The sequence below is a fragment of the Leuciscus leuciscus genome (genome assembly GCF_965113295.1).
Source record: "Leuciscus leuciscus genome assembly, chromosome: 2".
NCBI classification, from domain to species: Eukaryota; Metazoa; Chordata; class Actinopteri; order Cypriniformes; family Leuciscidae; genus Leuciscus; species Leuciscus leuciscus.
Genome location: NC_138726.1, coordinates 50,727,260 through 50,749,943, shown reverse-complemented (window position 1 = coordinate 50,749,943; position 22,684 = coordinate 50,727,260). Strand labels below are relative to the sequence as shown.

Genomic DNA, 22,684 nt, shown 5'->3' with positions numbered 1-22,684 from the left:
GCATTGTGTTTTGATTCCTGTTCATAGGATTGCATTATTACTCTACATGGTTTGGTATTACATGTCATATACAGTATGTTGTAGATTTACTCATTTCCTGAAGACATTGGGCCAGACCTCAGTGACAGGTGTCCAGTGCACTCTACATTTGCATATGAGATGCTTCAGTTTGAAAATGTTTTGAGGGAAATGTTTTAGTAAGACTGAAAGCTCTGTAGTCACTTGAGTGGGCTGGTGTTCTCAGTGGTTCCAGAAGCAGTCATTGCCACTGCTGCCCCCTGCTGGCTCACTCAGACCTTCAGACACCATCTTCTTCTCTGAGATTGTGCTGTTGATGTCAAACTTCAGCTACACATCTCTGTTTCCTGTGGACATGATGTCTAAATAATGTAGTCATAATGTCTTTGGTACTGTCAGATGTTGTTGTCAAACTGTATCTGATAATGTCAGATGTACAGTTATAAAAACTGTTTCTGATACACACACTATGTGACTGTATGGAGTGTCTATAAACTGAATGCATCTCTACTCGCTGAATATATGGACTGTCGTCTGTAGTGCTCATAGACAGTGATGGATGTAATGCAATACATATTCAGATTACTTTTTTTCCAAGTAACTAGTAAAGTAAGGCATTCCTTTTTGACATTTACAACAAAATATCTGAATTACTTACTTAACATGATTTGATTGTTATTATAGTTCTAGACTAAAAGTGAGCAGGCATTTACTCATCTCACTTGCACAAAAACAGATTCGGTATTCCTCAAAATAAAAACAGTGAAATGCAAACTCAGAATATTACGCAAACCAGCAATAAAATGTTAAATTACAAAAATATACTTTATGTATTTCATCTCACTTTATTAACCAATGTCTTTGCTGCTGACCTTTCATGATACAATTCTACCAGCAATACGCAAAAATGACTTTAGTTAAACATCACATTTGTGGGTTTTTTTTGGTTTTTTTCAGAAGTAACAGTTGAACTTTCTTCTCCTGCAGTCCAGAAGGTTTATTTGAGCAGCGCCCTCTACTGTACAGGTATTAAACGCATTACTTTCCATAAATAGTTTTAGGGAGTAACGAATATTGTAACGCATTACTTTTAAAAGTAACTTTCCCCAACAGTGTTCATAGACTTTGCTCATATTCAGAATCGCGTTACTGCTCGGCGATTCTCTTTCTCAGATAGATTATCTCTGAACTCCAAAGATTCTGCTAAAGCACTGTTCGATGATGTAGCAAGTGATGTTTCTTGTTGTTGCCATAGAATCAGAATGCTTACGAGCAGACCGGTGTCCTGACATTCCATCCTACCCGTCAGATTGTCATACCAGTTTACTCATTTGATTTCAATCACATTACTGTGTTACTTGGTTTACGCATATTTTAAGAGAAATTTAAATGGAAACCTGGTCTTATCGCATCAGCTTGTCGGAAAATGTGTTAATGGCAGTATGAACTGATGGCGGTATCTATGGACTTTAAAGATAATCAGCTAACCTAGCTAGTTATTTTGATTGCTGGCGTTTTACTCCATTTTAATATCCGAATGTAAGTGAGAGAAAAAAACAAAAAAACATTTAGATATCAATCAGCATGCGATGCACGCATAATCAGTAGGTTATGCTCATCTTAAGTATCTTATTTTAAGGCGTCTTGAGTGAAACAGCTCATTATTTAATGAAGCACGTTTGGTGCATGGACCGGAAGCATTGCAACCTGTTTTACAGAATACGGAAGTCTGTTGCACATAACCAGACAGGTTTATACCCGCTTGTGTGTAGACTATCCACAGCCTCGTTTTCGTTCGCGAAAAAATATGGCGTCCACCATGAATAAGGTCCGCTGCAAGTGCAAATAAATCAATACCCATGTAATTGCTCTAAAGAAAGATGAAAATTTGCCTGTTTAGGACCACAAACAAAAAAATCTTTATTTTCTTATCACAAGATACATTAAAGGATACAGAGACACTGGAATATTAAAAAAAAAGTTTGAGTTGTGAGTTGAAAGAAACTTGTCATTGATTTGACAGAACTGAAATCCTTCACACCCTTGAATCAAACCCTAAAAATCAACCAGTCTTCCCTCCCCAACTCTTTCCCATTATGAAGATCAATGTTAACATGTATTTTTTTCTTTTTTCTTCACGCTTTGCCAAAATATTGTAGGGTCACAAACCCCCTTCATAAAAAACTGGTGACACTTAAAAGGGGACAGGTTAACATTTATTTGTGTCTTTAGTGTGCAGTGCACGCTTCATTTGTTTAAGAAACATTACAAAACCCCTAATGGGGGGAACAATTTACAATGAAATTTTGTGTTGATGAACCTCAGCAAGCCAGGAAATCTGTCAAAATGCCCAACCGTTCAGCTAAAAAACAAAACAAAAAAGAAATGACAAGAAAAAAGCTTAATCATAAGGCGGAAATATGCATCAATATTACCCTATTGTTGAGCCATGACAAGGAAAACTCAAAACAGCTTTTCTATCTCTCACTGGATCAAGTTTACAAAAAAAAAATTCATAAGGTGGGGGAAGTATGAATCAACATCAGCCTATATCGAGTCATTACTAGAAAAACTCAAAAACATCTTTTCCCTCTCTCATTATCTACAATTGCTATAATTAGCTTCCCAGTAGCCCACAAGACCATTATAACACAAATGCTAGTGCGTTAACATGTTTGGAAAAAGAGCAGAAGTGGAAAACAAATATGTATGGCTTTGTTCAAGTCGTTTATGGAAAAAGCTCAATTATTGAGGTACAAAACAGGCCAAACTGACTGCAACATCCAACCTCCTATTAGAGACCACCTCAAACCTAGATTCGCCTTACATTCATGAACACCTTCAACACTTTACTGAAACCCGAAGCCTTTCTAAATCATCAAAAATGTGTTTTCATTCTAAGACGAGCTTTTCAGCTAGAATCCTACAAGACCTTCAAACATCACTGACTGGAGTAGCTACACTGCAGGATTTTAGGATCCGTAATCACAATAAACAATCTTGTCTGAAAAAACAGGTCGCTATCAATAAACACCAACCCGACTGCAGATCCGTTGTATAGCGAGTAATACTTTTGCTGTAATGCCTTCCATCTTTTCACAATTCAGCTAGGCCTGAAAGGCTGAAATAAAAGGAGCAGCGCAATCATTTATTTGTCTATTTAGCATGAAAAAGGGTGATTTTTGTTTTTAACACAAGCGACCTAAGAAATTAAGAAAATGATGGTAAAAAGACCACATACTCCCTCACACATTTAAATCCCACTTTCCATACACACAAGAATCAAACTCTTGAAAAATCTTGTTAATATTTATACAAATAACAACAGAACTGGAGAAAAATAAAGTGTGCTTGAACACCATCTTAGAATGAACATGATTCACTTTAAATTACACAGTTAAAAGAATTTGCAATTAAAAAAAAAGCAACGGGACAGCAGGGCATCGAACCCTTAAACTTTAACACTGGGAGTAAAACGCTATGAATTCTGGTGTATGCTGGTGTAAGAGTATGCGGTACGTCATTTTCCCGTGAGTGTGGTTGTGCATATGTGATTCTGGGGGGACAACAGAAGATGAGGAATGAAGAACAGCTGATGATTGGTGGGTTTAACATGCTCTGGCAATGGATGTGGTCTACTGGAACATCGCTCAGTCCTCCAACACAATTGGCTCACTGGTGCTGGAAGGTAAGATGGGTACGGGAAGTGGCCGGGGTGGCACGGGAAGTTTGACTCGGACCGGAAGGTGTGGTTTTCTGGCCGCCCGCCTCATTTCTGCCTGAGTGAGGTGTTTCCTCAGGGCTCTGTGAATCACACACTTGGAATTAGTCCCAGGTAAAAGCAAAACATGACATTAAGATGTTTTTGAAACATACCTGGTGTCTTTCGTAGCCACAAACACCACAGGATTTGGAGCATCTCCTTGACTGACCTTCTGCCTCTTAATGACTGACTGGTTGGCTGCTCTCATTCCCGATGCGAACGGCCTTCCGTTGGTGGAGAAAGAATGACCTCCAGCCTGTAGCCAATGAGAGCGCTTAGATCTATGTACACTATTTTCTACCTGTGAGAAGGTTCATGTATATTTGTAAGGAATACTCACGTTGTCGAAGGGCCTCTTGCCCAGTAGGGCGGATGCGCTTCGAGGCTGGTTGACCTGGTTACGGTTGATTGGTGTTGGAGCACCTCGAGGTGCTTTGAGTTTCAAAGGAGCTTGAATAGCTAAAGAAAAGAGCATAATAACCCTTAATATTCAAACATGAAGTCAAATGATCTGGTGTCATTTTTTTTTTCTTCAAGAAACACTGTGGCAAACAATTCAATTCACTTTTATGTCTAATTTTCCCACCATTAAAGGGTTAGTTCACCCAAAAATGAAACTTCTGTCATCAGTTACTCACCCTCATGTCGTTCCAAACACGTAAGACTTTCATTCATTTTCGAAACACAAATGAAGATATTTTTAATAAAATCTGTCTGATTTCTGCAACTACCAATTTGATGCTTCAAAAAGTTCATAAAGAGATTGTAAAACTAATCCATATGAATCGAGCAGTTTAGTCTGAATTTTCTGAAGAGACTTGATCGCTTTATATGATGAACAGACTGAATTTAGGCTTTTAATCACATATAGATAGATGAATAGAACTTCAACTGTACTTGATGCGTGAGAACAAAACTTGTGGAAGCTCAAACGTGATGCGTAACACGAGAATGAACCTCATTGGTTCTTGCACGTCAAGCGAACATGCTTGAGCTTCTGTTTACCACAACTGATGTGTGAGTTGATCAATGTTTAGATTTAAATAACAGCCTAAATTCAATCTGTTCATCATGTAAAGTGATCGAGTCTCTTCTGAAAATTTGGACTAAACTGCTCAATTCATATGGATTAGTTTTTCGATCTCTTTATGAACTTTCTGAAGCGTTAATGTGGTAGTTGCGTAGCTGTCAATGGAGGGACAGAAAGCTCTCCTATTTCATTAAAATATATTCATTTGTGTTCCAATAATGAATGCAAGTCTTACGGGTTTGAAATGACATGAGGGTGAGTAATTGATGACAATTTTCCCTTTTGGGGAACTATCCCTTTAAAGGTGATGCGTGTAATTTAATTTGTTAAAACAACGGTTTGATATCACTATTTTGGTTTTGATGTAATGCTAAAGCCATACCCAATTCTTTAACTATATTGATGAGGGACGGTCGAGGAATAGTGCGGTTCTTCATAGCACTCTTTGCTGCTTTAGGAAGTCTTATCATACCTAAAAGAGAAGAAGAGGCAGTCAAAAAGAATCTGGAGATAAAAGCAATAAACATTTTTTTTTAAATCCCCCAATGAAGAAAACAACAACAAATGTTTGCTCACACTCTGCTTTGACAGCATTGGAGTTAATGGAAGCGTAGGGGCGACGGGCTGCTCGGCGGGACTGCAGGATGTCCTGGCACACCCGACGGGCGATTCGAGTGAGTTTGGTGGTCTGCAGGATGAAGGTCTGCCGATTTTTAGCCAGAAGTTTGGCTCTTCCTGCACTGCTGGTGAACGGGGACATGCCCTGTACCTCCTGGCGGGTCATGTGACCACGTGGAGCTGCATCCTATTGGAAAGATACATCATGCTCATCGTTTGGTTTGGTAATTTTCTGTTTTCCATTTAGTATTAAAACATTTCAAACAGTCTCTTTAAAATGTTTGGCCTGAAATAAACTAGCCAGCAAATGATCAATGAAACTTACAAGATATTTCCACTTTTGATTTTTGTAAGCATTAAAAACACTAATATTTTTAAAATACAGTAATCATTGTCAATAGGCACATGAACATAGACATCATATGCACATGAAGGCAAAAAAACAGAATTCACATACTGAGCCAGTTCTTGTGGCGCCCTCTAGTTGAGTGGGGGTCTTAAGACCGCCATACTTCTTCCAGTAAATCCAACAGGAGGCACAGAGTCTGCACTGCATGTTGGGAGGGCCCCATGCATACCACTGCTGAGACTGGGCAGCTGGAGGAGTAACAAGCACAATTGATGAATACACTCATTTTAATATACAGGATGTTTGAGCTTGTATCTAAACAGAAGCCATGGATGTGTACAGTGACTTGAGTTCACTCACTATGGCAGCTTTCACAACTGAGGCCTTTCTGGTAGCCTGTGGCACCATTTATGCCAGGTTTATTTCCAGGTGCCATGATCTGATTGGGGTTAGGCTTGGTGCTGAAGGAGAAAACAAAATTTAGATTCTCAAAAAGGAGACACAAACATACTACAGGAAAGAGTCTGATAAGTTGATGGTTTCATACAGCAAAAAAAAAAAAAAAGATATATATACACACACACACACATATATACACCAGAATAGGTAACATAAATAGCTACTTTTCATGCTATGCTAATGTTATGTTCAACAATAATAAATTCATACTTTTATTCAGCAAGAATGCATTAAATTAATCATGAGTGACAGTGAAGACTTCTACATTGTTACAAAGAAAAATCTTTTGAACTTTCTATACATCAAATAATCCTGAAAAAAAGTATCACGGTTTTTAACTAAATATTAAGCAGTACAATCATTTTTTTAAATATTGATAGTAATAAGAAATATTTCATGAGCACCAAATCATCATATTAGAATGATTTTAGAAGGATCATGTGACACTGAAGACTGGAGTAATGATGCTGAAAATTCTGCTTTGCATCACAGGAATAAATTGCATTTAAAAGAATATTAAAACAGAAAATCATTATTTTACATTTATTTCACTGTATTTTTGAATGCAGCCTAGATGAGCATAATTACTTACTTAATTCAAAACATTACAGACTCCAGACTCTTCAATGGTAATTATCTCTCTAAATTACATGGGATTTGTGCATTTATCAATGAAAAAGAATACTAACGATTTGTGCCATTTATTTGTAAAGCACCCTTTATATTCAGAAGTGCAGTGACACTGAATACTCACTAGGTGGGGATGTACACCTGCTTCAGCTTGCTGTCAGCCTCTGCTGCCTTTAGTCTTTTCTGGTGGGTAAAACAATTAACTTGATTCAGATACACATTCATATGCATGAAGCAAAGTTGATTTTAAAAGCATGCAAAGCTTCATACCTGCTGAATGTAACGGTCAGTAGTCTTCCACATGTAGTAGAACTGGACCACACTAGCTAATGACTTCCAGGGCAACTGCAGTTCAACAACAAATGTACATTAAAATCGTTTGAAATTTCTCAAATAGTGCAGTTTGTGTGAGAGCAAATGGTCAATTATGGTGTTGTAAACTCACAAAGTCTTGGCGAATGTCATTGAAGTCTTTGCCGTATTTCTCCAGAGCCTCCTCGAACAGCATGGCTTCTGAAGCGCTCCACTCCTCCATCTCGTCCCTGCACAGCACCGGGCCACCCTGCGGCACCAGCGTGGACATGGCCTTGGCCAGGTCGTAGCCGTTCTTCTGCAGAGTGTCCATGGCGTGGAACTACGGACAGACAGGACAGTGTGAATCAATGTCAGATGTAGGTTTTCCACGGTACCAAAATTTTAGTAGTTGGTACTAATACCAGTAAAATTTCAAGGTTCTCTGTACCAATTTCGGTACCATTACCAGAACAAAAAACGGCTGAATTAATTACCAAACCAAACCGTACTTTAAAATAATTGTCCCGTTTTGTTTCGTCAGATGGTTATCACAGTCAATCATCGCAGTCTGCGATTCAATCGCACATTTAAAGGGTCATTGTTCCGTTTTAAAAAGAAAAGTTTAACCAATGTCATGAAAAGAAAAAACTAAACGTGTATTGAGATTGTGAATGGGAAACAAAGCAAGAGAAGAGCCTCCCTTTATAATCACTAAGACTGTCAATCTCTAAAGTTCAAGCTCACTGAATTATGCACGCTCGTGAAAACTCCCATTTTGTAATTAAAAAAAAAAGTCTTAATTGTACAATAAATCTTTTATTTACATAATGTTTACACTTTGTTGGTTATAATAACCTTGTGCGTTTTCAGCGTTGTTTAGCGGATTCTGACTAACTTACTGAATAGCACCTCTGATTGGCCACTGCATTCACACGCTCAACAGATATGATTGTGACTCATTACAATGCTCAACACTGGGAAAAACACGCAATAAATAGAAACCTCTGACATTTAGAGAGCGCTCAGACAAACACAAACAAGAGCATTTGAAAGCATGTACCGAATATACCCGGTACTTGTTTTTTCATAGTACCGGTATGTTCTGAAAACCCTACACAACCCCTATAGTGTGAGAGAATGAATGAGGAATGCACTTTTATGAGTAGTTAAGGAAGAGAGTGATTGAATGCATCCATTCTCTCACCAGTGTGATGTCTCTAGACGCAGCCGCTGCGCTCATGTGCAGACTGGGTTGGCGGATTGAACTGCTGCAGTCTAGTGCACGTGCAAATGTACCAACAGCCCTAAAATGAACACAAAAACAAATCAAATCATGCAACTGCACAATAACATTTTAAAGAAGCAAAAATGGTCAGTCAAAAAAAAAAAAGAAGAAAGAAAGAGGGGAAATACTAACCGTGCCACTACCAGGAATTGGTCTATCTGCGGATCCTTCAGCTGGTTATCAGGATCCCAAACCTTTGTCTCAAGCTTCTCCTGCACTCGACTGTCTAATTCAACTGATGAGATGGAAAACATTGAATTAGACCTTCAACATCCAACAAGAAACTTTTCCTAAAATGTGTTCTGAAAATATCAAGGACTTGAAGTATTAATACAATATTGTAATAAGAATCATGTCCAAGTTTTCAACATCAAAAGGACCATGTTTTAGTAATACCGAGGCGTAGAGACATTTAAAACCTTCTGACCTTCAGCCAGTTTGTCAGGGATCTCTGCCTGGTATTTGGATCCCACTCTGATCTCCCCTTGGTCAGCCAGCAGGGTCTTCTGCACCGGGTCAAACACCAGAGAGTAGAAGAAACAGTCCTGCAGAACAAACACACACGTTAGACAACACAAACACTTGATGCACTTGCTGCCTCATTTTAATCCAACAAAAGGTGCTCACTTTGATGTAAAAAAGAGAAAATATCTAACATCAAGAAGAAAAAGAATTACCATTCAAAAGTTTGGGATCAGTGAAAGATTTTAAATACTTTATCATCACTGAAACATTAAATTGATCAAAAGTGAAAGAAAACATTTAGAATGTTATAAAATATTTTCTATTCATTTAAATAATCCTAAATGTATCACTGTTTCCACAAAAATATTAATATTACGTTGTTTCTTGAGCACCAAATCAGCATTAGAATGATTTCTGTAGGATCATGTGACACTGCTGAAAAGTCAGCTTTTTGTTTACAACCGAATTAATTTTGGTAATAAACACATAAAAAAGGAAAGTTAGCAAAAAGTTTAAAAACATTACAGACCTTTTAATAATAATAATCATTTTTAATTATGGATGGTATGTTAATTTTAGTTTTTTTTCCCTAACGACAAAGCTCGTTAACCGATCATTAACCATTTACAGACAAGATTGTTAAATTAGAATTAAATTAGAATGTGTCTGTGACCCATTAAAAATAACAAAATTTGTTTTCCAGGAAGGGTTTGTGTTTACATGCGCAAATAGAAGCATAAACAACAGAATATGAGGATTCACACATCGTCACATCACGCAGATGCAGCGCTTGGAATGAAACCATATATAAAAGGAATAAATATGCAAACGCAAAATATATTTCAGTTACTTAATTAAAGGTAGGGTGGGCAATTTTAGAGAGGCTAGCAATACCAAACTAGCTTTGAAAGCAATAATTAACGTGAGCAGGTGCGCAGAGATATGGAAATACATACACTGACAGGCATGACATCGAATCATTGCATTCGGACCGAATTAAATTACTTATTTAGATAGTATTAATCGGTCGAAAATTCTTACTGTCGGTTAACCAGCTAATTATGAGCATGCCTACTTTTGACAGATTTTGTGAGTCACTCTAACAGGGTTGTCATGTTTTGCCCCATCTGTAAACTATGGCTTGTGGTAGCTTTGTGACACTCCATGAAAAACTACACAGTGAGTGCTCTTGTACTGCAGGTGGACACTTACCTCTCTCTCTAAGTAGCCAGTTAAAACATCAGTCTCATTCAAAAGTGTGACGTTGCATTTTCCTCTGCATAAAAACAATAATACACAGTATAAACAGGACTATCAATACAAATCAAATACCTTACATATGGAGCCCGAGTCTGGGTTCTGATGGGATCATGTGATTCAATCCTGAGATGTTTGTGTCTGTAAACGGCATGAGTGTATTTACCGTATGTGCGTGGCCGGTAGAGACTCAAACTGTCGAGACAGGAACAGTTCTCTGTGTTTAAGCTGGTGTTTCTGCTGTTCTGAGGTTGAAGGCTGCTTGGACTCCTCTTCAAAGTCTCCTAAAATACACACACACACACACAAACATGAGTGTGATGCTAATGGCCTCAATTAGGTCTGATGTGAACCAGCTCCCTTTCAGAACACACACACACAGACCAAATCTTAAATTTACACATCACTTTAGGTTATTAGTAATGGTTGAAATCAATTTCACACTCATTCAGAAACAAGTAAATTGAATATCCTTCATGAGATCTGTTGACTTATAAGGGAGGCAAACCATTATAATTGCAGGTCAACTCAAAATGACTTGAATGCATTTTAAAAACCTTTCTTTTGACACAGATTTACAATGGCGATAGAGATATTTCTTAAATAGATACTCGTATTAAGATGAGGAGACCTGGCAGGACTTTATCAGACGATCTGACCAGACTCCACCCCTGCACGGAGCCAAAGGAAACCCTGTCAATGAAAAGGGCGGGATATCAGACCACACCCCTTTCCATTAACCCCTCCTGCCACCCCGGTGGCCCTGCCCCCTCCTTTCTCTCCCCTTGGCCAATGCGTCCCTGCCAGCTTTACTGGGAAACCCTGTGCAACAAACCTGAGGCGCCCATCCCCCCATTGAGCAACAACCCCCCCCCCATGCACAAGTACGCATTTAAAAAAAAAAATGCCACAAGCTCTCTTTCACACACACACACACATACATACAAGCAGACAAGCGCTCAAGACGCATACGACAAATCCATCATACACGCACAGCCTCAGAGCCAAATGCACGCGCACACATACATGCATTTAATAACACTTTCACTCTTTGACAAAGACACTAGCCAGACAGTGTTAACCTAGTGTTAACCCTTTGAGCGCCATGGCCCGGTGGGTCCCATGAAGGCTCTTTTGTTCCAAGAGCACAGGGCGGATGGCAGCTGAGGATAAGCACAGAGGAGCCCATTCAGGAGGGGTGGGGTGGGGGGGAGGAGGAAGATGGGCAGAAGGTAGAGAGACGAGGTGGTGATGTAAATGAGAGCCCTGATCTTGTGTAACAGGGCAGTAGACGGCCACAACATAAAGAGGAGGATTCGTTCAGTATTAAACGGGCAGCCAAGCAGACACTGACCTCTCATGACCGCAAAGGATTTGAACACTAACTGCCCATGTCAATGCAATAACCTTCTCGACCCAAACTTGACCCTACTCTGGAATGGATAGGTTAATGCACTGCACTGACATAATTACAACTGGTTTACGGCAGTTCACGTTCACTGAATTTACATAAAAATGAACCACTGCTGCATGCATGTAGGTGAGATGAAGCATCTTTATCAAACATGTGGGATGCCTGCAGCTGTGATATAATGAATGTACATTTAGGGATGTGCAAAAGTAGATATTAGCAGCATCTCATTTCGAAGGCTGCATCCTCCCGAGGGCGTATTTGTCGGCCACATACGTCACTGAGGCGGCTTCGTTTCAGCAAACTGACAACTACAGACCTTATCAGATGCTTTTCACAGAGCGCACTTGCATAGGACGTGATAGTGTTAAAAAAACACTAGACAGAGAGTAACAGAGGGCATCAGTTTCCATACATTTTCAGATGTTGAGTTTACTAATGAGCATTTGCACCACTCATTGAGCCAAAGACCTGTAGATTTTACCTGTATGTGTGCATAGACTGACAATAGCATGAAATGAATCCAAGAGTCATTTCAATAGGGCAACTGACAGTTACTCAACAAAATAGAAGGATAAATATCGATAACCTTAACCAAAACCACCAGTCCTTTAACCAATAGATGTGCTGATAACCCTTCTGCTAAGTCTTTCTGTTGGGTGACTAGTTAACCATCTTGTCCATCCCTAATTATAATGGAAGTGATCTAGTTTTTTTTTTTGCCTGTATAGATTGGTGTCCTTCTGCTAAGTCCTTCTGTTTTCGACTTGTTGGCATGTACACCTGCAGAACTCCACAGAAACCTCCACAGATTTCTGAAGAACAGAAATGCATGTCATTTTAAAATTCTACAAATGCACTGCCCCTTTGTCTGTCCAATTAGTGAATGAGTAAATATTTTGTCTAATCGATTACACCCTCAATCATCAATACAAGAATGTAGTACACTAAGCTCCACTAATCATTTTTTACCATATTTAAAGTAGGCATGAAATGGAAATTGCAATAATCTTTTCTTCCTTGTTGTGAGGTATATCTGAGTGAAATGGAGAGGGAAAGAAAATGTTCAATGTTCAAGACTTGATTTTATCCATTGGGAATTGAATGGATCATTGTCGTTTGCTAATTGCAGCAATCTCATGCGAGTGAAAGGTAGCCATTATTGTCCCGATTCATGCTGGTGCACTTCAGAAAAAGAAAGGAATAGTCGATTTTTATTTCATGGTGACAATATAGGTCTTAAAATTATAAAGTAGTATGGTCAACAAAATTCATAGGAAGATCAGGGATTTAGGGATTTGCTTCTCCATTCAGATGGAAGACATACAATGTATAAAATTCATGGCTATATAATAACTCTGACTTAATTTACACATTGGATTGATCCTCTTTGGTGCCTTAAAATCGGCTCCCAGTGTGCCCGTCAAAGCTGTAAATCCTGGTTGGTGTTTCAATACAAATAGTACATCTACATAGTAACACTTTATCCTAAGTGTGAAGACGAGACGTGAATTCAAGAGAAGACTGAAACAGTTGGGTACTCACTTGCATTGCTATCGGCCAAAGTGTTGAGGTTGGTAGATATATCTCTCCGCCTGAAGAGACAGACCACCTTGGCTTCTACATTTCCATTGGCAGTCTTGGAGGAGACAAGCAGCAAGAAACAGTGTGAGAAAGACTAAATACAAAAAGTACATACACAGCCATTTTCTCTACACGAAGTGTGAAATAAGTACCTCAAATGCTATTCATGTCATGGACTTGTAAAAACCCATAGTTAGTATAACTTTAGAGGGAACTACTTTCATCAAGTCAAAGTGAGACTGAATGTGAGACTGAATGACACTGCCTATGATTTACAAGAAACTGCATCAATATTTAAGCACTAAAGTAAAAAGTTGTGAGTCCTGTTAACTACATTTCTACTCATTTTCCAGCACTGAAAATGAACCACTCCATATGGAAATCTTACTCAACATGGTGTGGGTTAGCGTTGTGAATATTCAAGACAAAACTGAATTCTGACTAACATATACATATTGAACAAAGACACCACTTCCATTAGTTTACCCATCCCGCTGAGCTTCACAGCCCTTCAAAATGAGGTTACATAAAAGTGTTTTTAATCCCTGCTCCAGGAAACAGGCCTGTGTCATTCTCAGCATTATATAAGTCTCTTATGGCTGGGTCTTCATCTCAAACAGCCCAGCGTGCATCGGCAGACAACAGCATGATGGCTGAGCATTAGCAATGCACAACAGAGGGGAGCAGGTGACAGAGACAGTCTGTTACGCTGTCGTGAGTGACAATGCATTAGCGGAGAGCTGGCATATGTCAATCATCCACGTACAGTGTAATGTTCACATGCACATGCCGATTGATGACGTATGATTGGCAGACATCAAAAGCCCCAACCAATCACAGTCAGTCTGACTCGAGTCTAGGCTAAGTCATGCTGGTCAAAAATAGCTTAAGGCCAAATGAAAGCAAACGGAAACAACAAAAACCTGCATGCATCAAGAAAAAGGAAGCAAAAGCAGTGGCCTATTTTTTTCTTTAAGATTACGTTAAGTGATTAGATGGAACATGTTCCAAAACTCACCTTGTTGAGTTCTTCTATTCGGCGGATCAGATACGGGTTACTGGAGGAGTTTTCAAAATACACATAATCTGCAGTAGACAAAAGAAACCATCTGTAAGTGACACATCATTGAGTTTAATTTCTTAAAGACAAGTATACACATGTATACACACACACATATATATATATACATATATCAGATTTCAAAAGTTTTCAAATACTTCGCAATTAGACTGTAGTTACTTTTTTATTGATTACATAATTACATTATTCACACAATGGCAATAAAATAAATCATTCAGGATTTGATTGTCACTAATCCTTTTTCAGGTTTTAAAATGTCCTTTCTAAAAATATATCGCTTATATACATTCAAAAAGTCTTCTAGTTTTGTGAAATTGTGCACACAGACCAGCCACTAGTCAGGTGGCTATAATTACATGGAAAATTGAAAGGCCACAAAGGATTTCACAACTTCATTTCACTTTTAAGCGTTTCTCAACAATGCAACACTGTATTTCTAATAATCTCCTGACTAACATTAATTATTATTTGAATTATCACTCAGTAAGTCCATTTAACAATGTTTTGCTATGTCTTTGGGAGGTCTTTTGTCTTTTAAACACATTTGTATTATAATTTGTATAATTTCAAAATTATTTATTTTATTTTTAAATTATGATTTATTTAATCATTAGCTTTTCATTAAACTCACAAACCCCCTGCAGTTACACCTACAGAAACCCTGACGTAATGTTTAATGCACTTATATTTTCTTTCTCTTTGTATCGTTATATCAATATGTTACAAGATTATCCTATGAAGTTCAACGTGATAAACGAGTTCGGTCAAAAGTAATTTAAAAGTAGTGTAATGTGTAATGATTTACGTTACTAAATTTTTGTCATGTAATTTGGAATCAGTAAACGACTACAATTTGTGATTAATCTACCCAGCAGTGACTATGTATGTGCATATATTAGGAATGGTAATGATTAATCAAAGATTGATTAATTGTCGACAATAATTGAATTGATAAAACTCATCATTAGAGTGCATAGTTTTGAGGTGTGCAAAACACGTGCAGCAGACACACGAGGAAAAGCGAGCGTGCCGTAGTTACATATTTTAAATGTATTAATGTCTTCAAGCCATGCAATGGATTAGGTAGGCTAGCCATTTATTTTGAAACAGAATTAACAAAGGGTCCAAAAACCCTCCAAACAAGTGATTTTACTGAACATAAGAAATACTTGCATGTGTAAATGCCAAAATCAAAGTACACAGAATAAAAATCAAGTAATAAGATCCTGGCCCGCATTTCCTAAAAGCAGCGTAAGCTTGAGAAGATCATAGAACCATCATTGCCACCAATGGTCTCCACAATCATCTTACCTCACAAAGCTTTTGAGAAACGCAGCCCCTGGTTGATGAGTGATTCCAGCACTGTTTCAGGTGTGCGCTCCTATTCTATGGTGCACGGTAAATTAAAGCATGTTAATCTGAACGATCAAACCAATCCAATCGCGCTTCAGCTGTAAAACAGTGTCTGATTGTTTATTTCTTAGAGCACATAAATTAAAAGTACTTGTTAAAGTGATGGTCATTTTGCATATATTCACAGCCCAACTTCTAAGCTTTAAAACGACACCTAGCCTATTTTATGTTGGTTAAGAAAGTGGTTGATAACTTAGTAGTACTCGTTTGAGACCTGTCAATGATCGAAATTGACAAAAATGCCCATCCCTATTTCAGACTCTAATGTTGAATGACAAAATAACCTTATAAAATTCATACACTATACAGTTGGGTACATAATATATAAGCACATAGCATAGTGTATACTAGTGCGTCATTTGGGACAAAACTTAACTTTCAGTGCCCGTTAGATTGTAGCTAATGTAACCCAAATGGAAAAATAGGAGAAAGGAGCATGACAATTAAATATCCAATATCGACCAATATTGATAAAAAAAAGTCTATAATATCAGTAAAGTAATAGGCCTATGGTTCCAATATGTTGTGCATTCTTCCAACTCCAACGAACAGGAACAACTGTTATTCACAAAGTTCTTCACAACCCTTTTCATATATGTAATATTCTAGTTGATTTGAATAATGCTGTCATCTACCAACAGGAAAGTAGTCTATTCAAATCTAAAGACATGGGGAAAAATACAGATTCCATAACTAAACACATGAACAATCCAATAATTATACAGAAAGTGGCATGAGCAATGGTATGGGTCAATACTGAGAGCACATCCGATGAGGCACGGTCAACAGCCTGTACACTGAACACATCACTTCGGTTATGCAATCACTCTCTCTCTCTCTTCTGGTCCGAGTTGGTCAGATCTGGACGTTTTGGTAGACGTTGATCTTTGATCGGACTAACGCTTTCTTTTCTCGCCTCTACTCAGCCATGTTCTTAAGCTGTGCCACAAGGGATAAATCAAAATGGAGGTCTCTCTCCCAAGTTCATGAGCTTCATCAATCAGAGAGACTGAGCCACATGGATCAATAATTTCCCTTAAGGAGAAACAGGGTCTAGCCATCTGCTCTTCAAGCAGGGATATGTTGTTTTGTTAGCTCATGGCATCTGGTATTCAGAGACACCTAAAAATCCACTGAGACAAAAATAGTATACAAGTAAACCTATAGGTGAAAAGCATAATTTCTGCGTTACTAGCATTACTAAACAGAATATCAAAAATGATGGTTTTCAGATAGGTTTCCTGAACAATCCTCTGCTCTGCCATTGGTCAGAGAAACAGATCCAGTCCTGTTTTAAACTCACAAAATCCGCTAAACCAGTGTTATTACACGGCTCTGTGGAACGCTTGATTCTGATTGGTCAATCGTGCTGAAAACAGATAACACAGGCTCATCTGGGTTACAAAATTCAGCAGCGATATACGCTTGCTAGGAATGTTTTTTCCTCACGGAAGTTTTGCGTTTCGGTGAGCTAATAAAATATTTAGTCTCAGATAAATATTTCATGTATAATTATTTACTTATGTGGCAAGTAGCCGTGTAATAAGCGGGATAATGTACATCCAGCTGGTTGGTTATAACGCAGAATAAACCCCTTCAGGCTGACGCAAGTCCTGATCACCCTGTCTGGGTTTATTCTGCGATAACAACCGGATAGACGTACATTATCCCTTACTTGATGACTATGCTGGTCAAGATGCTGAAAAAAAAAATGAATCAGGTTTATAAGTATTTACAAGTTTTGAGGCGAAAAATTACAAATTGCTTACTTGGTTGTCACTAGGGCTGGGTAAAAACAAGAATTCAAGTTAATCGTGATCTTCATTTGAACATTTCAAGATCTGTCCTGCGAATGGATAAGTGACCATTCCTGTTTCCAAATATTTTACTGAATTTTGAGTCAATCTCTCTAGTGTAAAATAAGTGTTCATTTCAATTCAGCATTTGTATGCATCTCTTTTGTTATCATTAATATGCATTACATTTATTGTCAGTACATTCCTTTATCTCAAACAGTAGAGCATATAGTGCCAGCAACGTCAAGGTCTTGGGTTCAATTTCCTGGGAATGCATGAATGATAAAATGTACAACTTGAATTCAATATCAGTCGCTTTGGATAAAAGCATCTGCTCTGCTCTAGTAGCAAAATTGGCCATTCAAAAACTCCATTCTGCTTGACCACTAGTGTAAAGCATCGAGAGAGAGAAAAAAAAGCGAACTAAATTAAGTCACTGTGTCGTTTGATATGATAAAAATATCTGTCTAGCAGTATGCGCTCATATAGAGCAGGATCCTTATTTACCAGACCACACAATGTCACCTGATATATGCATTTTCCCACATGCACATGACCAGGATTTTCTGCCTGCATCACTACACAAGTATCCTCTTTGCATCTTTATTAGAAGTCTCAATTAACACCCCATGATAAACAATGAAAGCTTCACTGAACCAAAACCGTCTCAATTATAGCCCTGGTTTGAAACACTTCAATTCTCTCTGGCTGACAAACAGAGCAGTTGCATCTTGCCTTGTTTGAACTTAATGCACCACAAAGGAGAAGAGGAATCCCTTATCCTGTAGCATGCTTACTGCTACAGTAACACTTGCTAGTTAACTACTGAACAGTGTGCCATGTTTGCATAATAGGAGAGCGACATTCAAACCAAGAGTTCAGAGGCACAAGTGTCCCGGACAAAGATGATATAAACATGGATTCTAGTGGTCAAACAATATTGATCTCTCAAAGCCCAATGTCAATAAACATATCTCCATTCACATTATACATATATTCATTTGTCAGATGCTTTTATTCAAAGCGACTTACAAATGAGGAATACAACGAATCAATGATATCTAGACACCAGTGTCCGAGAGGGTCGACGGGTATATAACGCCCGTATATGCATTCAAATTATTGACCGTAAAGGACTTTAGAAATTAATTATTATTTTACATAGCCTATTTAAAATGCACTAAAAAGACTGATTAGAATTAGAAACTGTTTATTATCCATTGACAAGGCTGTTGGTTGAATATAAAGTTGCAATGTGCCAGAAGTACCGTTTGTGAAGTACATACAAGAAAAAAGGATTAACTAAAAAGAAATGATGGTTGATGGATGGAGGCAGATTTGAATGCGAGTTTGCAGTTGATTGTAATAAAGGGGCGGGGTTTAAACAGACTAAATGATTGGAGAAGTCTGTCGTTTCACTGAAGGTTTTCATTACATATCATATAATATATATAATACGTAACATTTTCATTAAAAAAATGTAAGAGTAAAAAAAAAACATGCACAGATTAATCGTTCACAATAACGTGCATTTAGAAAATAGGAATTTCTTTTCATGCAGACTTTAAATACTTTTGGATATCGGCCAATCAGACAGAGTTATTGTCAGATGCCGACTTTTTCAAAATGGCCAAATATCAACTGATAATTCAGTCTGGCCAATATATCAGTGTATCACTATTCAGCAGATATTGGCTGATATGTTGTTCTATCACTAATGTATTCTATGAAGCTTAAAGACTAAAACACACTCTGATCAGATGGGTGAAATAAAGAGCATTGGGACAGCATTTAAGTCACAAAGCTTCAGATTCACAGCGGTGAAAAGGGGATGCAAGGGCTTGGGGCCAGAATATAAGGTCAAGTTCAATGACCTTAAAGCAGTACCTGACTGTGTAAACCTCCCAAAACACTAGCAAACAGCACAGGGAAATGCACTGAAGTAAATGAAGATCTTTTTTATGAAATCTAAGAGCTTTCTGTCCCTCCATTGACAGTCTACTCAAACACCACTTTGACGCTTCAAAAAGTTCACGAAGAGAGAGACTAATCTATATGAATTGAGCGGTTTAGTCCAAATTTTCTGAAGAGACTCAATCGCTTTATATGATGAACAGACTAAATTTAGGCTTTTATTCACACATAAACATCAATCAACACACAGATCAGTTGTGGTAAACGGAAGCTCAAGCATGTTTCGCTTGATGTGCAAGAACCAATGAGGTTCATTCTCGTGTAACGCAGCACGTTTGAGCTTCTGAATGAACCAATGAGGTTCATTCTCGTGTAACGCAGCACGTTTGAGCTTCTGCATGAACCAATGAGGTTTATCGCGCATCAAGTTCATCATGTTCAGTTGAGCTTCTGTTTATGTTCGCTGATCAATGTATGTGAATAAATGCCTAAATTAAATCTGTTCATCATATAAAGCGACCGAGTCTCTTAAGAAAAATTGGACTAAATCGCTCAATTTATATGGATTAGTTTTACGATCTCTTATTGAACTTTTCGAAGCGTCATAGTGGTAGTTGGAGGGACAGAAAGCTCTCAGATTTCATTAAAAAGATCTTCATTTGTGTTCTAAGATAAATGAATGGTGAGTAATTAATGACAGAATTTTCATTTTTGGGTGAACTGTCCCTTTAATTGTATAAAACATTTTAAATGACTGATGTTGTGAGCAGATGTAGACTTTGCCTTCCTCTGAACCCAGTCTTGATAAACTCTAATACATTTTGACAAGCGTGTAATAACGGAGTTTTTCTTCCAGAACTTCCCATCAAACCCTGCTTGATCAAACTGCAACTGCAATGAAGCATCAATCAGCAGCATCTGCTAAAGCAACACAGCCTGATTGTCGTGACCTATTTACAGTCGATTCCCGGATTTAAGAAAATAAAAGCACTATAATGCACAAGTCCAGTCAATGACGTTAACGCGCATGCAATATTATCAGAAGGTAACGTTAAAATGCATTTCAATAAATAGTGAGGAGGAGCATCTCTGACAATAGATGACAGCATACAGTAGAGATGACAATGGGTATATATTGCATACTGAAAACTGTATCTGGATTTACTAATGCAACTATGCTATATCAGCTCAAATCGCATAAGCATCTGCACGTGCATGATCATAGAAATAATTCGCGATCCATAAATGCACTTATATTAACACTTATAAACTGAACGTTCGTTTCTCGTCTCTGATTTTTTTTCCACGAACACCAAATCTAGGTTCAAGTTGAAAATGTCTAAATTTCCCCCCTAATATCAATATAAACAATTATTTGACTTCGTTCCTTTTCAAACAGGAAACAAAACCGAAAGTCCTCGCATCCCGTGCTGTGAGACTCCCATATACACTCCATATAATTCAGCTGTCAGAAGTTTGACAGAATGGCACGGTTCAGGCAACGTGTACAACAAAAACTTGAATGAAAGTCTTGAAAAAGTGAGTAAAAACCATCATAAGTTAATCAACTAACGGACGGGTTTCCTCATTATTAGCTCATTTGCTTGCTTGCGGCGGCTCATTAATTAAATCAAAACTACGAAAGAGTTTGCGACCCAATGCAAGTTTTTATATCCGAGTAAGTTTAAAAATGACCTTTAATACATATATAAATAAATAAAATTGAGTTAACCCAAAAGCCGCCGTAACGAAACTAGCCTAGCTCGCTTAGCAACGGGATTCCGCTCATTGTAACTAAGGCGGAAACAGCCGCTCGCGCTAATGCTAATGCTAACCCCCGCGAGCCCGCTGCTAGTGTTAGCCTCAACAATAATACTCACCTCCAACTCGGTACATGTTGGCCGCCATTCTCTCACTCTCCTAAACAAATACAATAATTACGGATTCCCTCGTCGTGTAGACAAAATGTGTATCCAAAACTGGTGCTGGTTCTTTTGATCCTCGCGTGTGCTGGCGTACTTCCCCCCGTCGCGAGACAAAGCCGGGACCCGGCACGGCGCTGCCGCTCTGGCGGGTAAAAGTTTAAAGTTTCCGCTACAATGTTTCTCCGGATGGTAAAAAAATCGCGTCTTTGTTTCGGCGCTGCGATAAAACTCCCATCGAAGCCCCTCTCAGACATTCACACTTCACACGAGCCCTTGATAGCCAGCCTATCTCTCTCTTTCTCTCTCTCTCACTCCACTCTTCCTCCCATCCTCCGCTCCCTGCTTCATCCTCCTCTTCTTCACCTCCGCTCTGTTTCACACACACATACACGAGCGCGCGCGCACCCCTTCTCCAACGTCATCTTCGGAAGCTAACGTCATTTAGAATTCGGCAAACTCCTGTAAGAGAGAAACTTGAGCTCCCGCTTTTTTTAAATGTAATGTTTCTAAGAAGCACATTGGGGAACATTTGGGCCACCAAGCTAATGTGGCGAGACTTGTATCACTTTATATATCAAATTGATTATCATTGATTTATTATTATTACGAATTTTATGTACAGGAATTAATATGCATGAACGACACATACTGTTACAGCAGTCGTTAAAATATCAAAATACTATATAAACACTATATATATACACTTTTCAGATCTATAATATATATAGGGCTTAAATGGAAAACATCATATATAAACAGTGTAAAGGTGAGTTACAATAAATTACACACACACACACACACACACACACACACACACACACACACACACACACACACACACACACACACACACACACACACACAGAATATATATATATATATATATATATATATATATATATATATATATATATATATATATATATATTCTCCATACAAAGACCCCTGCAATCACTCTTTACTTTCTAGCAATAAACAAGAATAACACATTTATTTTTGCGTATAGTTATTAATTATATTAATGGATCTGAGGATATCAATAAAGAGTTTATTTATTCAACAGTTTCCTACCAGCTGAAGGAAGAAACACACTGACATCTATAAAAGGTTCAATACATTAAATGTATACTGAACATAATTTTTTCTAGATTTTATGCACACATTTGTTTGTATGATATAGCAAGTCGCTCAAACTACAGCAATGTTCATCTGAGAACATAAGGCAGAATCAGGATATGAGTGAAAACTGGTGCAATACTTCCCTCTATTGATTTACAGGCGCCATCACAGTCTCACATTAAAGAACATCTCTTGCTAGGTGGCGTTGCGTGATACTTAAACTCTATTTCACTTCTGGAATCACATTAATTGCGAAACTGGAAGTACACACAG

The 22,684-nt window shown here is 38.1% G+C and overlaps 1 protein-coding gene across 2 annotated transcripts; it reads right to left on the bottom strand.

Annotated features, from left to right (window-relative positions):
- Positions 1 to 1,913: 1,913 nt before the first annotated feature.
- Positions 1,914 to 21,685, bottom strand: mta2 (metastasis associated 1 family, member 2). Of its 2 annotated transcripts, none has more exons than XM_082160372.1 (18): positions 21,248 to 21,685; positions 14,182 to 14,249; positions 13,125 to 13,218; positions 10,335 to 10,452; positions 10,124 to 10,187; positions 8,874 to 8,991; positions 8,579 to 8,681; positions 8,366 to 8,465; positions 7,313 to 7,501; positions 7,138 to 7,212; positions 6,992 to 7,050; positions 6,139 to 6,239; positions 5,887 to 6,026; positions 5,388 to 5,616; positions 5,194 to 5,283; positions 4,122 to 4,240; positions 3,951 to 4,037; positions 1,914 to 3,822 (listed from the first exon to the last, which is right to left on the bottom strand). In XM_082160372.1, exons 1-18 carry the CDS (start codon positions 21,273 to 21,275, stop codon positions 3,691 to 3,693), a joined length of 1,914 nt encoding a protein of 637 aa, XP_082016498.1. In that variant the 5' UTR covers positions 21,276 to 21,685; the 3' UTR covers positions 1,914 to 3,690. The 2 variants fall into 2 exon arrangements, with proteins under 2 accessions (XP_082016498.1, XP_082016497.1); XM_082160371.1 differs by having other exon boundaries at positions 3,895 to 4,037; positions 21,248 to 21,684.
- Between the last annotated feature and the right edge of the window lie 999 nt (positions 21,686 to 22,684).